The sequence below is a fragment of the Scomber scombrus genome, chromosome 11, assembly GCF_963691925.1.
Source record: "Scomber scombrus chromosome 11, fScoSco1.1, whole genome shotgun sequence".
NCBI classification, from domain to species: domain Eukaryota; kingdom Metazoa; phylum Chordata; class Actinopteri; order Scombriformes; family Scombridae; genus Scomber; species Scomber scombrus.
This window is the reverse complement of record NC_084980.1, coordinates 21,066,994-21,080,350: the sequence shown is the minus strand read 5'-3', so window position 1 is coordinate 21,080,350 and position 13,357 is coordinate 21,066,994. Positions and strand designations below refer to the sequence as shown.

Genomic DNA, 13,357 nt, shown 5'->3' with positions numbered 1-13,357 from the left:
GTATGTTGAGGTGTGTGTGGTTATACTGTAGCGGTATGGTGACATCAGACAATTTAACGAAGGTAAACACTGTGAACAATTGTACATAACAGTACTGCGCTCTGGCACGGCACTTCTCAGACGCTGAGGATTTATCAACATATCAGTCCTACTGTCTTTATATGCTGCAGAAATTTAATGAACTGAAAAATGTAATGAACTGAAGAAGCTTTTCATACAGAATAAACAGCTGTGGACAGCAGATACTGTAATAATCATCCACATTCATTTATCAATGCAGACTGATTTACTGACTTTCCTGCTTTAACCACATCAAACGACATTTTGGTTGGAGAGTGTTTAATTGAAATAAATAATTTATATTTTAAGCATTTGCCCATTTTTGCAGCACATCTGCAGCAAGTATTTAGTTTGATCCTGTTGAATAACCAAATCAGCACAGACTGATGTCACGCCACAAAAACTGTATTTTCTCATTTGAATGAACCTCCCACCTGTGTGCTGGTCACATCGACGTGCAGAGTGAGTTTCAAGGTAAGAAAAAGACCAAACAGTCGAGCGCTGCTTGTGCTGGTCGTTGCACCTCCACAAAAATACGGCCCCTGGTATTTAATGGCATCTTGTACATTGCAACTCGCTCTGCTACATTTCCATTATCAGTATATCCTTGAAGACATGAAATCAAAATTGTACCTGAGCGAAGCTGTTTAATGCGCCCGTTGCTGCTGCTGATGTCCACGGGAAGCATGTCCTTGAACCAGGAGATCTCTGGGTCTGGATTTCCACTGGCAGCACACAGCATGGTGGCAGTTCTGGTCCGTTCAACCACCTTCAGCTGGGGACCCATGTCTATGGTGGGGAAGCCATGGGGGATCTGGTTCTCTGAAAATTTGCAAAGGCATTTTTTCTGTTTAGCCACAGACACAGAGCAGGAAATAGGAACAAATAAACAAGAAGAGGAAAAAAAACATTTTTAGAAAGATTTTGACAGAATAGGCTCTCAATTGCTGTGAGAGGCGTTGAGTGCGTCAAAGCTGTTGAGCTGGCAAAGACAGAGAAGTGGATGAAAGAGAGCAAATACATTTCAGGTGCTACAGGCCAAACAGTAATCACAACGCACACAAACAAAATAAATGAGTGTAAGAGCAGAACATACTACTGGTGATTGGTAGATCTGCTGCTGATCTGGATTTCAAAGTTGGTTGGAAAAAATCCTGTCTCTGATTGATTATCATAGCAGGCTTAATAACCGTCATGGGGAGTCTCAGGTTTAGACAGAGGAAGGATAGTTGCAATCTGCTTCTGGGCACCCATGCATAAATGAGCCGCCTTAGGCTTAGCAAGCTAAACAAACCTATTTGAATAATCCAACTCATCATAATGAATGTATCGGCATATCCATCATGACAACACATTAAGTATAATCCTTGAAGCTGAATTTGGGATTCTAAGGTTGTTAGAATCTACAAACTTAGCTCATGAATTATGGTCAATATGTTACTTCAATGAACAGTCGGACATAATGTTTAAGTATTCATCTATATAACAAAAAGCACAGTCTCTGGGGGTGGATAAAAAAAACCCATTCACATAATAATTGTTATACTTATCTCCTATGATTCACAACTGTCAAAAATCAATTTTCTAAATTATGAAAACTACTATGGAGGCCAGTGCAACGCCTGGACAGTCTATAGTGTGCACAGACTACAGTTATCTTGAAATTAATCTTCAAAAAAGGCAGCGATTGCAAACATGTTTTGATTTAATGACTGACTAAATAACTTTGCAAGACAAACGTGAAGTGTATTGTGAATACTTTCTATGCTGTCAGTCAGAGACTTATGTTAGCGGAGTGGAGCAGCGATCAGCAGTAACAAACGAGAACAACACACACTGCTGCATTTAACAACTGAAACCAACTCTGAGGTGAAGAAAACAACTCTGTGCTCAGTATGTTTCACCTCAAAAACCCTGCGTCCACTCAGTGTGTTGGACAACAGTGGCTTTCCCCAGAGCTAATGGTGCAGCAGAGTGGCTGCTCTCCACTGCTGGAGACATGATGTTAATAACAACACAGCAGAGCAACTCTGCCTCCCCCTAATTTTGTTGTTCTCGTACAGGCAGGACACTGTAAGTTGCTTCCAAATTAATTAATTAATGCAGTTAACTTTTTAAAAATTTATCTAACAGCCAGTTATGTTTCATACAGTATTTCAATGGACTAAGGACATCAGTGAATGGTTTGGCACACAGTATACTGGAGCAAGAGACTGTCCCCTTTTCTATGTAAATTGAGAATCAGTCTTAAATCCAGAATGAACTCTGAATCAAGTAAGCACCCAAGTATTGTGACAGTATCACATTAGGAGATAAACATATCTTCCCAGGCCTAATCATTTCCAGCAATTACTTCTTAATATCATTAAGTTGACCTGGACTATGTTATATGAAGTCCTAATCAAGAGTATTAACAGATACTTAATGTCTTAATGTGCCATCAGATGTTTTCAATTGACAATAGTAAGCAAACTAGGAACACAAAGACAACTGTTTGCCTCTCAACTCTCTCTGTCATTCATATTAAAAAATAACAGACCATTCATTATTACTCTTAAATTATATAAATTGTTAATGTGTCTTGTAGGGTTGGTCCGATGGACGATGCCATCGTCCATCGGCGATGGCTGTCAGGCATCGCCGAAGGACACCACATCGGCGATGTGCCCCCCCCCCGCGCGCACGTGCGCAGCAGTGTCCCGCATATTGATAGCGAAGTTTTCCTATTTTTCAAACATGTTATTGTTTCCTACTGTTTATATCATTGGGTGTTCATAGCGCGCTTTAGCAGCAGCAGTACACTTTGTATTTCTTCTTCGGTGGTTATTCTTATTGTGACTCGGTTTTTGACCCGTGAAGTTGAGCTGGTGAGTTGATATACAATGTGATTGTAACTTGTGTTAAATATCATAAATATGTCCGTGCCATTAACGTAGTTATGTTTATATGTTATGTTTTTCAGTTGATTACCTGCTGAAGGCACGATCACTGTTTAAGTACTAAAAGAAAAGCATGTGTGGAGTTGCTAATGAAGAGAAATAAACACGTGAAAAAGACAGAGATTGAGTGTCGGAGCTGAGTGTGACACTGTTTCGCCGGTCAAACACACCCCGTGCGGTGGGATTTGTTAGTTTAACACAGTTAGGTTAATAAAAACCGTACAGTGACTATAAATGCAGCGCGTGCGAGAGCAAAGCTCTGTGTTGCTGCTTATTAGATCGACCCCCCCCCCCCCCCCGCAGATGCCATCGGCCATCACAATGTTTTGCTTTGAAGATCGTCGATCGTCCAAATCCTGGACATCGCCCAACCCTAGTGTCTTGTAATGATTTTGTAACCCATATTTGATCTTTTTAATAAAATATACAGCCGCTATTGTCACAAAAACAGTCACTGAAATGGCATAACTGTCTTGCAAAACCTAAATATAAGCCCCCTACGCCGCCCTCATATCAAATCTTAATTTAAGATCTGTGCAACGTTAATAAAAAGGAAACATGATGCCTCTTGAGAGGTCTTATTATCTGGCTCTCTAACCTGTAATCTCTTTTATCTCTCTCCTCATACTGTACTTAGATGTCTCCTTGGGGCCAAAGTGTTAAAATGAAATACTTAAGAGAGTGCTACTGATTGAAATTTCTGCCTTTCGGTTCACCATGAAGAGATACCTAGCAGCAAGTTAACAATAAGCAAATAATAGCTGGTCTGCAGGGATGAACTAAATGAATACAAGAGAGTCGTCTATTACAATGTCCCATTAGTAAAACTGAATGACCGTGACAGAATGGTTCACTAAAATGTATTAATAACTGTCTAGACTCACCAGACACAAAACAGGTATCTTCTGTTAAAGATCTGCCTTTTGCTCCACCTAAAGTATTAATGGTGCGCATTCATTCTAATTGCCTCTAAGATTACAGTGACAAGAAAGCTGTCTAACTGAGTCTACGGGGTGCATTAAGTAGGGCTTTGTTAATGTTTCCTTCCCTTACTTGTCTTGTCTGAGTCAAAAATCCAAATGTAAACTCATATGGCTGGAGCATGACTAGGGGCATGGGTGTTGGTCTTTATTCTGATCCCCAGCAGTGCAGTTGTTCCTGCTTTCACCCTTGTATTTGGCCTGCAGCCCGGATCGTCTCATATTTAGATGTAGCTGACAGATCTCTGCATGGCCTCTTATCTTTGTGGCGAGGCTTACTTCCTGTCTAACGATATAGGATTTGTTTTCAGACATCCCAGCTGAATAAGTACAAAATAGACAACTACAGCACAATGAAATAATACTCGACAATTTGTCATTGTGTGAATAATGATAACAGTAGTGCCCTGTGTTCCTCTGTGGTTTGTTCTCTCTAACCTTCAAAGACAAAGAGGAGAAAGATGGAGAAGGAGACAAAATAAATAAATACATAATGTGGATGAGTACAACACCTGCCAAATACACCCACACATGCATACACACCTACACACACAACACCATCTTCTGAATTAAAGTTTATAAAGAAGAAAAAATAACAACAAATGAATAATTTGGTTGACAAAGATGAGGTAAATACCAGATTCCTCTCTATTCTCCTGTTAATTGGAAACATGGAGAAGCCACTTAATTATACTAAACCTACAGGGAGCTGAACTTCAGCTACTCATGATTCACTTAAAATATGTTCATAATGCTCACAGATCACCTGAGAGGAAGTCCCTTTGTGGCTGAAGACACATGGGCCCAATTTTCTCATGTATGAGGTCACTGGGATGTGAGGCACAGTTGGTGCAGGTACAGGTGGTTTTGTTCCGGGACAGCTGGCAGTGTTTGAGGACTCTGTAGTAGAGCTAAGCTTGTCTGTACAATGATGAATCAACAAAACTCCATATTGAGTTATAATCAGGATTTTTGCTGAACTAGAGTGTATAAAAAAGCCTTTCATTTTTGTGTATACATTAAATAATCGTTGTGTTTTCATAAAATTGTCAGTTTCATTGCTCAGAAACAATCTCACTACAAATAAAAAACAACCAAAAAAAACTAAACAAAACCAAATTTACTGGCCTTCACAGACCATGTTTGCAAAACTCTACATCAGCAAATTGTCCCATCTTATTCAACATTTCCATGAATATGAGATTTGTAGCCATCAGCAGGTGTCCGTTATTCAATCAAGAAAAAAAATCAGAGCATTCAAGTTCATGTTTCGTTCCCTCTCAGATTCCTCATGCAGTTGGTACATGTAACATGTAACTGGGCCCAAATCACTCCATCACTGCCAGAAAAATGGTGTCGCTTTCCTCTAGGTCTAGTATATAGTAACTATATGGTGGAAACCAATCGATTCAATGAGGCATGACACCATCCTGTCAATCACACCTTGCCAGTTACCCTGGGGATGCATGGTGGAGGACAGAAAAGTGTGTTATATCACATTTTGAGGTGAATTTATGAAAGATTTGAGCTATTTTTTGTTCCTACAGCAACTTTAAGATCACTACATACAGTTGCCCACAGAAAGGAGTGTCTTGGAACTGCTTCAGAGGAGAGGAAAGCTATAATTTATGCTGTAATGTTTCGTTGAACTGTGTCTTTTACTGGAATATCAGCATGGGATACTTTCAACCCAGCCTCTTTGTATTGCTGCCTATAGAATATTTATGATTAAGATTATTGGCAAATGTTCCTGGGCTGTGAAAAATGCAAACCGTTGGTAAAACAGGGTGAAAGACCCCAAAGGAGTTATTACACGAGTCAGCGGCTCTGTCATATCAGAAAGCACAAACAGGGAATAATTCAAAAGGCAAACAGCTCCAGCAAAGCTTATACATGAATCTATCCCCTTCTACCGCTTGATGTTTGCATTGCAGGTGAACTGTTATTAAAGCTAGGAGATATTATTTTGTACTGTATGTCTGATTAGTGCAAAGTGTACAGTGGCTTCAGTTGGTAGGTCAGTTCTAACATTGGATGATGTTTAATGGAAGAGCTGGGCTGTATGTAGACTGAATGTTATACATATATAAAAGGCTGAGAGCTGCTCAGCTTCAATGTTATTTCCACAGTTTGTACTGTTAGGGGAAAAGGAGATATTGAAGGTTACTCCTGGGGTAGTAAAAACGAGGATACAGAAAAGCTGTTCTATTTCTTAAATAAATTAATTCATTGCTGTAGAAATTAATAAAAAATACATAATCCTCTGCCCTCAGAAGCACAAATACAGGACAACAATACCTCAAAAAGCCTATTCAAAACAAGATGTTGAACACAAAGGTAATACATCTCTACAATGTAACGCTTTGAGCTGGATAAAATGTTTGCGTCACCCCAATCGTCCACCTTTTAGGAGAAAGGACAAAGCTTCACTTTTTGTACTAAGTTTCCATTGTCCCAATATGGCATCATGGTCATCAAGGGTAAGGCCGTAGACTGAAGCTGATTGGGTCTTTTACATGCAAGCCCTTCACATTTCTGACATCCTGCCTCAGGAGATTAGGCTTGCACAATCACTGTGACTCAACTCTGACAAAACACATTCTTTATGTACTCCATGTAAAATTTTATGATGGGGAAAAAATCTATGCTACGCTGATCATTTAAAAACACCTATAACTTTTGGAAATGTGAAATTTGTGTAACAGTCAAATCTAACGTAGCTTCCTAAAGCTTTCTAGTTGAATATGTCCTTTGATTTTGGCTAATAAAAAAGAATAATTGAGTGTTCCCTCTATACACAGATCTTGTCGAGTTATTGGGGGAAGATTTGAGCCCTGTCTGTCTCTTCCATCTACTGCAACTCCTGCGGCTGGCCTTGTCTGCCAACTTGTCATCCCAGGAAGACAGAGACATGCCTTTGTTCAGTCCTCTTTAATTTGAAATAAAGCAAAAAGCGATGGGGAAATTTGGAGAGAATCCAATGAAATAGTGCAGGCAATGCAGGTTGATGTTTGTCAAGATAGAGGGCATTTTTAATAAAAAGGTCCTCTTGTGCTGGAGTGTAATTCATCATAAAAAGCTGCTCTCCTCTGTCTAGTCAGGGCAGGAAAATACGAGTACGGAGAAAATCCTGCGATAATATCACGTAGGCGCCCCGTTACTAAGATGAACAGTGCTACAGCAAAACAAAAAAACAAAAAAACAATGTCATGTGTGACACCTGTAAGGAGATAAGGGTTTTTCTACTTTTCAATCTCTCTATCAAACTGGTAAATTATTCTGCATGTATGCACACTACAGTCTGAAATTATGCATACTGCAAGTAGACTGTTACACTGCCACTGATCCAATATAGTGTAGCAGACCTTTCATAGTGAGTGAGTGAGATAGACCACTGACATCTGATGAGGCTCTGTTTTATTTTGTGATGTGCCTCTGTGATGCAGTTGTTACAACAAAAGTAGTAGAATGCCCCGGATTTGTGAATGAGCACGGCCATATGCAGTGCCAGAGAGTCGTCGGACGTAAAGCTGGGTATGCATGAACTGGTTCCTCCATGTTGTGGAAGATCAATAGGACCATTGTTCTTCCAACAGCCATTTATCATGCACAGACTCATAGTGCAATATGAGCAGCTTAGCAGATGAACTTGTTTACAGTGGTTACAGCAGCACGGTAGAAAAGCGAGGGCAGAAGGGAAAAGCTTAATGTGGTTTTGTGGTTGTGCTACTCAATTAGGGTAGCAGTGGGGGCCTTGACTTTACACAAAAGGCATGGGAAAGCATTGGCAACATCATTTGTAAAGAGATGAGGCATTAGTAATATGGTAATTAGTGAAATTAAGAAAACATGATACAGTAATCAGAAACTATTGTGTCATGGAGTTGTATGCCTCTGCTGTAACAGCCACAGGCAGGTGAGGTAAGATTTAGATGAGAGGAGAGGGGGGAAAGAAAGTTAAAAAAAAAAAAAAAAAAAAGGAAAGGTGAAGGTAGGAAAAGAGGAGGGGGCAGGGGAGGGGTGCATGCTAACCTCCTGCCAGCTGCAATTACCAGTGTGAGTGGAGCGTGGCAGCTAGGGCGATGGGTCTAATCAGAGCCCTGCTGAAAGAGACCCATCCCTGTCCTCCTGTCCCACTGGGAGCCTGCTGGAGCGCAATACCACACTAACATAAGCCAGCATTTTCCCTCAACCCAAACACACTCATCTCAAAGGCGGAAAACACTCCAGACACCCCAGTTCCTTCATAACAGGGGAGTCCTGACACAGTGGCACAAGATACAACACTTCTGCATAAAAAAAAAGGTCTGCCTCGTTTCCATTTCAGCTTATGCCCTGGTATCTCCTTCCTTTTCTCAAGTGGTGAAGGACATGTGCTGCTGTGTGAGTTAAACGAGAGAAAGGCCCCTTTGGAGTGAAATATACAGGGAATCAGGGAATTTTCGTGAGAAGCATTGCTACAACATGAACAGAGGTTGTGTGCATGCTTGCAAGATGCCTATAGCAGCTTCCTTCATTCTGTATCAATAGTTAATCTATTTCAGCATCTATGTGCGCCATCAAAAATTAAGGTGACAGAGTGAGCCTTTCTTAAATTCTTTAGCTTATACATCTGAGCTGATCTCATTTCGAGCAAGAAATAAAAGGCCTTATGATCTCCGCGTGTGCCCGTTGCCGAATGATGGATGACAACAATTAAAGGTGATGTCTCCTTTGATAGTAAGAACGAAAGGACCACAGTGGCAGCAACACAGCCACTTGCCTCATGAAATATTACTGCTCTAAAATCTACCCTTTAAAAAATACATCAGTGCACTGTCTTAATAGGTAAAAAAAAGAAAGAAGAAAAAAATATTTATGTGCTTTCAGAGAATATGTGGGACATTTTGGCATGTGATTTGCCCAGATGACTTGTGAGGATGTGTTGCATTTGGCTTTTAACTGATGGATAAATGTTTGAAAGAGAAATGTATGTTGTTAAATGTGTTAGGCATAAAAACAAGCATTACAGTTTTAGTATCTATGTTTTACAGATAAACTTCAATTATTCACTCTCTGCTAGTGGAACTTGCATGTGAAACTAAATATAGTGCAATAGGTGTTTTCTGTGCCTCGACTGCTCAACTGGTCTAGAGTCAATCTGGCACTGAGAAGCAGATGAGCTGTCTGCAGAAACAAAGTGCATGGCCTGCAGCTGTTTCTAGCCAAGAACGTCGTTGAGACAGACATTTGCATCTGTCTCAGACGTGGAAGTGTGTGAGAGGTGTCAGCAGAAGGATGAGGTGCAAACAGAAAGCCAAAGCTAACACAAGTTCAACTGGAAAAAAACTCAATAATTAGTTGAGTCGTGGGTGACGTGTAGAAAATCCAGTGAGTTCACTTGGAAAATGTTCAACTGAATTAGGTTAAGGAGGAAAAAGAAGGTAATGGTGGTGTTACACTGGTGGTGTTGTTGGACATAAATGGATTCGGATCTGTGGGTGAACACTGTTTTTAGTTAACAATATATTGTTACAGCTATTGCTTACTAAACATTTCCCGAGGTTCGGTCAACATTAGCCTTGTATGCATTTGATAGGTATGGTAGAGCTTTCAGGTGTTTCTTTCTGAAACACTGTGTCATTCAGACAGCAACTAATAGGCCCCTCAGAAAGGCAGAAAGACCTGACTGCTATTCATGCAACTGCCTCTCTCTGTTTTTGACTTGCAAAACTTCGGAGGGCAAGAGGTTTTCTCACATGTTCTGCCATGAAGGGCATGTGAGCAGGACCCTCCTGCTCTTCAGAGAAATACTAGCTGACAGAGCTCCCACTGTGGGGGTCTCCTCAGCAGGGATGACATGGCACACCCCAACATCAAAGACATGGCACGGAGGCCATTGATGTAATACTGTTGTAATGACATGAAATTGGTGAAAATCCCTGTGGAAAAGGATAGCGGAATGAAAAACTAAGACGACGAGATCCAAACAAACAAATAAATTATTTTCACAGATGGACCTGAGTTGGTATGAACTCTGACGTAGTTTTTTTATCAGGCAGATAAAGAACATGATTTACTACAGTTAGGATCAGGCAGCAGGGAAATACATGCAAATGCACAATGCGAATTGAAACGCGTATTGAAATATGTCTGAACATCTTGTCAAGCCTGTTGTCTCTGGCACGCTATCTCTTGAACCAGGTGTTATGGCAGTTGCTATGGAGTTGGTAGTGCATCAAACAAACACTCCTGTAGTCATAAGAACTGCACGCATAGGCACACCTGAAAGCAACAGACCATCACAATAAGTCATAACAAAAAAACACTGTTAATGTGCTTGTTGGTGTTGTTGTATCACTGCAATGTTATTCTGCTGTTTATCCAAGTGTACTTGGAGTGAAAAGACTGTAATGCATGCCATGACCTTTGAAATAATACACTTTTTTGTCTGGCTGAGCAGAACATTTGGCCTTACTTCCTCGCCTACAGGCAGATAATCAATAACCGTAATCTAATTCTCCCCCCAACTCCTTCCTTTCCTTCCTTCTCTCCCTCTCTTTTTATCATCTCCCACTCTCCCCTTTCCTATTTATCTCTACTTCTCCCTCTTTCTCCTATCTGATATCATACTTGCACAGTCGTCAGTATGATCTACAGCCCTGCCAGATGCCTTGTGCCTGTTATTTATGCCGCGGCGCGCCGGTTAGTACATAACCGTGGCCTTCGACCCATTACTGCAACCCATGGGTGGTCTTCTGAATTCACATGGTTATACTGACCGAGTCACCTTGTGGGACAAGCCCTGCTGCACAGAATCACATCCTCCATTAACTACACTATACGAGTAGCACAGCTGTAGGCTTTCATTTTGTGATTACAGCTCTACTCCTTGCCTTGTGGTACTACTAACGTGAGTTTGATTGAAGACCCTTGAGATTATGGTATTACGAAGTACACGGTTTGTGGTTTACTACTTATTTTAATGTAACTGCCTCTAAGATGGAAAAACCTCAGGGCTCATGGTAAATTTCTGTGGTAATGCGATGTAACTAATAAGACAGGCTATTCCTCCAGGTGTCTCGGTAAAAAGAACGAGGACAGGACCAAAAATCAGGAAGCGTGACGGTTAATGAAATCGGTCTACAAAAGGAAGCAGAGCGGCAGTTTGCAAATAAATTAATTAATTGATCCTCTCTACAACTCAAATTATTCATCGGCAGAGCTTTATTGTGACATGTTTAGTGTAATTATGGCAGATAGGGATGGCTTTTATGAGTTCTCAGAAAGGCAGTGGATGTAGTGGAATGTGGCAGGTTCCCTTAATTAAATCCTCACTGACTGGGCTCCTGTGACAGCCTTTACTTATTCTCTCAGTCAGAGATAATGAACAATACACAGAGTCTGTGAGTCAATGTCGACAGCCTCAACTTTGATTATGTATGGGTTTGCAAAAGTGATGGATGCTCAAAAATATCACATTGTGGCATGACCTGTAAACCATTCACCTCGAAAGAGGTAGAAAAAAGATGCAATAAATTCATCAATGCTGGTAAGTAACACTGAGGCAGTAGCAACATGGCTATAAAGAGAAGGTCAAAACATGACCTCGGACCACAAACTGCTTGATTGTTGTTAGTATTCTGTAATTATAGTGAGGTATATTACAGTCATTAATATCTTCAGGACTGATTAGATCTAAATATTACCATTTAACTTCCTGTAAATAAGCCTAACATAACATTAACAATTTTGGGGTTATTTTCTGTAGTTGGTGTAATCACCACTTTGGTTCTAACCTCACCACAATTTATTCAGGAAAGGACAGAGACCTGCTTTCACTCAGTCACAGTTAGCAAATAGGTGAACTCAGATGTGTGAAATGTACTGTTCCTTCCTCCTAAAAGAGTAAATAAAATAACCTGTAAATGCTCCCAATTATTTGGTGTGAATATGCTCTGACACTGTGAGTGTTAAGCAGGGCGGGCTTCAATATGAGCAGTCAACCATCCCCTTGCAAAACAGGTTGAAAATATTGATGCACATTTAATGCATGCAAAATCAACAGTGCTTTTGACAGCTGTACGCAGACCAATCAGTTACAACCTTGAAAAACACAGCTTAGCAGCTTTGAGAAAATTGGACTCTGCCTCTTAAACACGAGAAAAATCTTAAAAAAAAAGCTTAAGGCCAAGCTATAAGGCTGGCAGTGAGTCAAGCCGTTCTCCCTTGCCTTCTATGGCCCAGTGGGTAAGCCAAGAGGGCTTGGTGTGTAAATGTGTGAGGAAAGGGGGTCAGGGTGAAAGGACTCCCATTAGCCAGCTCATTGAGTGTAGGTATTAGAAATCCCCTGACATGCGGTGGGCCCATCCATCCATAGCCAGTCAGGGCCTGGGGAGCCGTTGACTCATTGGCCTGCAGAGCCATAAGGTGGACCTTGCTCTTTACCTGCAGGGTTACAGGCCCGGAGCGCCATTATTAATAAATCCAAAGAAAGAAATATGGCAGGTGGTATTTTTTTTTCTATTGCATTGTGTGTTGTTCTTTACTGTACTGTTTTTACACAGAGAAATAAACTGCTGAGCAATGTAATGCAGCAAATGCAATATTATATAATAAATACTATGTTTATAGTTTTGATGTTAACTTTTTTTTTTTTTTTTGGGGGGGGGGGGGGGGGGGGGTTGTAAGCTGTTCTGGATAAATTAGGATGGGCAAAAATAACTACTACTAAACAACAACGCCTAAAAATGACCAAAGATGTCAATCAATTTGCAGGGCTATTATGTTAGATTCCTGCTGTCTTCCTTTATATTGGGATTGTTGTTTGATCATTGGTTTCCCATGACTCACAGACAGAGGCGGATGCAGGCAGCTTTTAGCAACATCAAAGTATTTGCTAAACCAACCAATATAATGTAAAATAATGCTAATAATATAAAGCAATTGTTAGCAATCTATCAATATTTCTATCTAATAAGTCATTTTATATCTATTCAATAAGTCACCTAAGCCCATCTCTGATTTACAAGTTTTTTTTTTTATGCCATGAGGAAAAATTAGATGTAATACACCCCTTCATTAACAACCAAAACTGGAGGAAAAGTTTAACCTTGGCTGAGTGAAAAAACACTTTCAACCAAAGAAGAAAAGCATGAAATAATAAACAAATTGATTTGATGCTAATTTACAGAGTAGCGGTCTGGGGGATCAGAGCACTGAATTGTAAGATAGCGACTTGACTTGAATTTGACCCCAGACATATCAGTTTGAGCACATTTGAGTGACAGTTTTCATCACACTCTGTGTGTCTGTACTCAGTATCCTGCTTATATTTCTAAGTGTTATTGGATCTCCACGTTAAGATGTCTGACTCTCTCGCTGTACCTCCTGCATCTC

General features: G+C 40.4%; 1 protein-coding gene across 4 annotated transcripts in view; it reads right to left on the bottom strand.

Moving 5' to 3' along the window:
• Nucleotides 1-13,357, bottom strand: part of LOC133990931 (receptor-type tyrosine-protein phosphatase F) — a 177,747-nt gene that overhangs the window by 72,456 nt on the left and 91,934 nt on the right. For all 4 annotated transcript variants that reach the window (XM_062429355.1, XM_062429357.1, XM_062429356.1 and 1 more), the window contains one exon: nucleotides 694-882. In XM_062429355.1, the coding sequence (XP_062285339.1) occupies nucleotides 694-882 (189 nt within the window). The remainder of the gene's footprint in view (nucleotides 1-693; nucleotides 883-13,357) is intronic.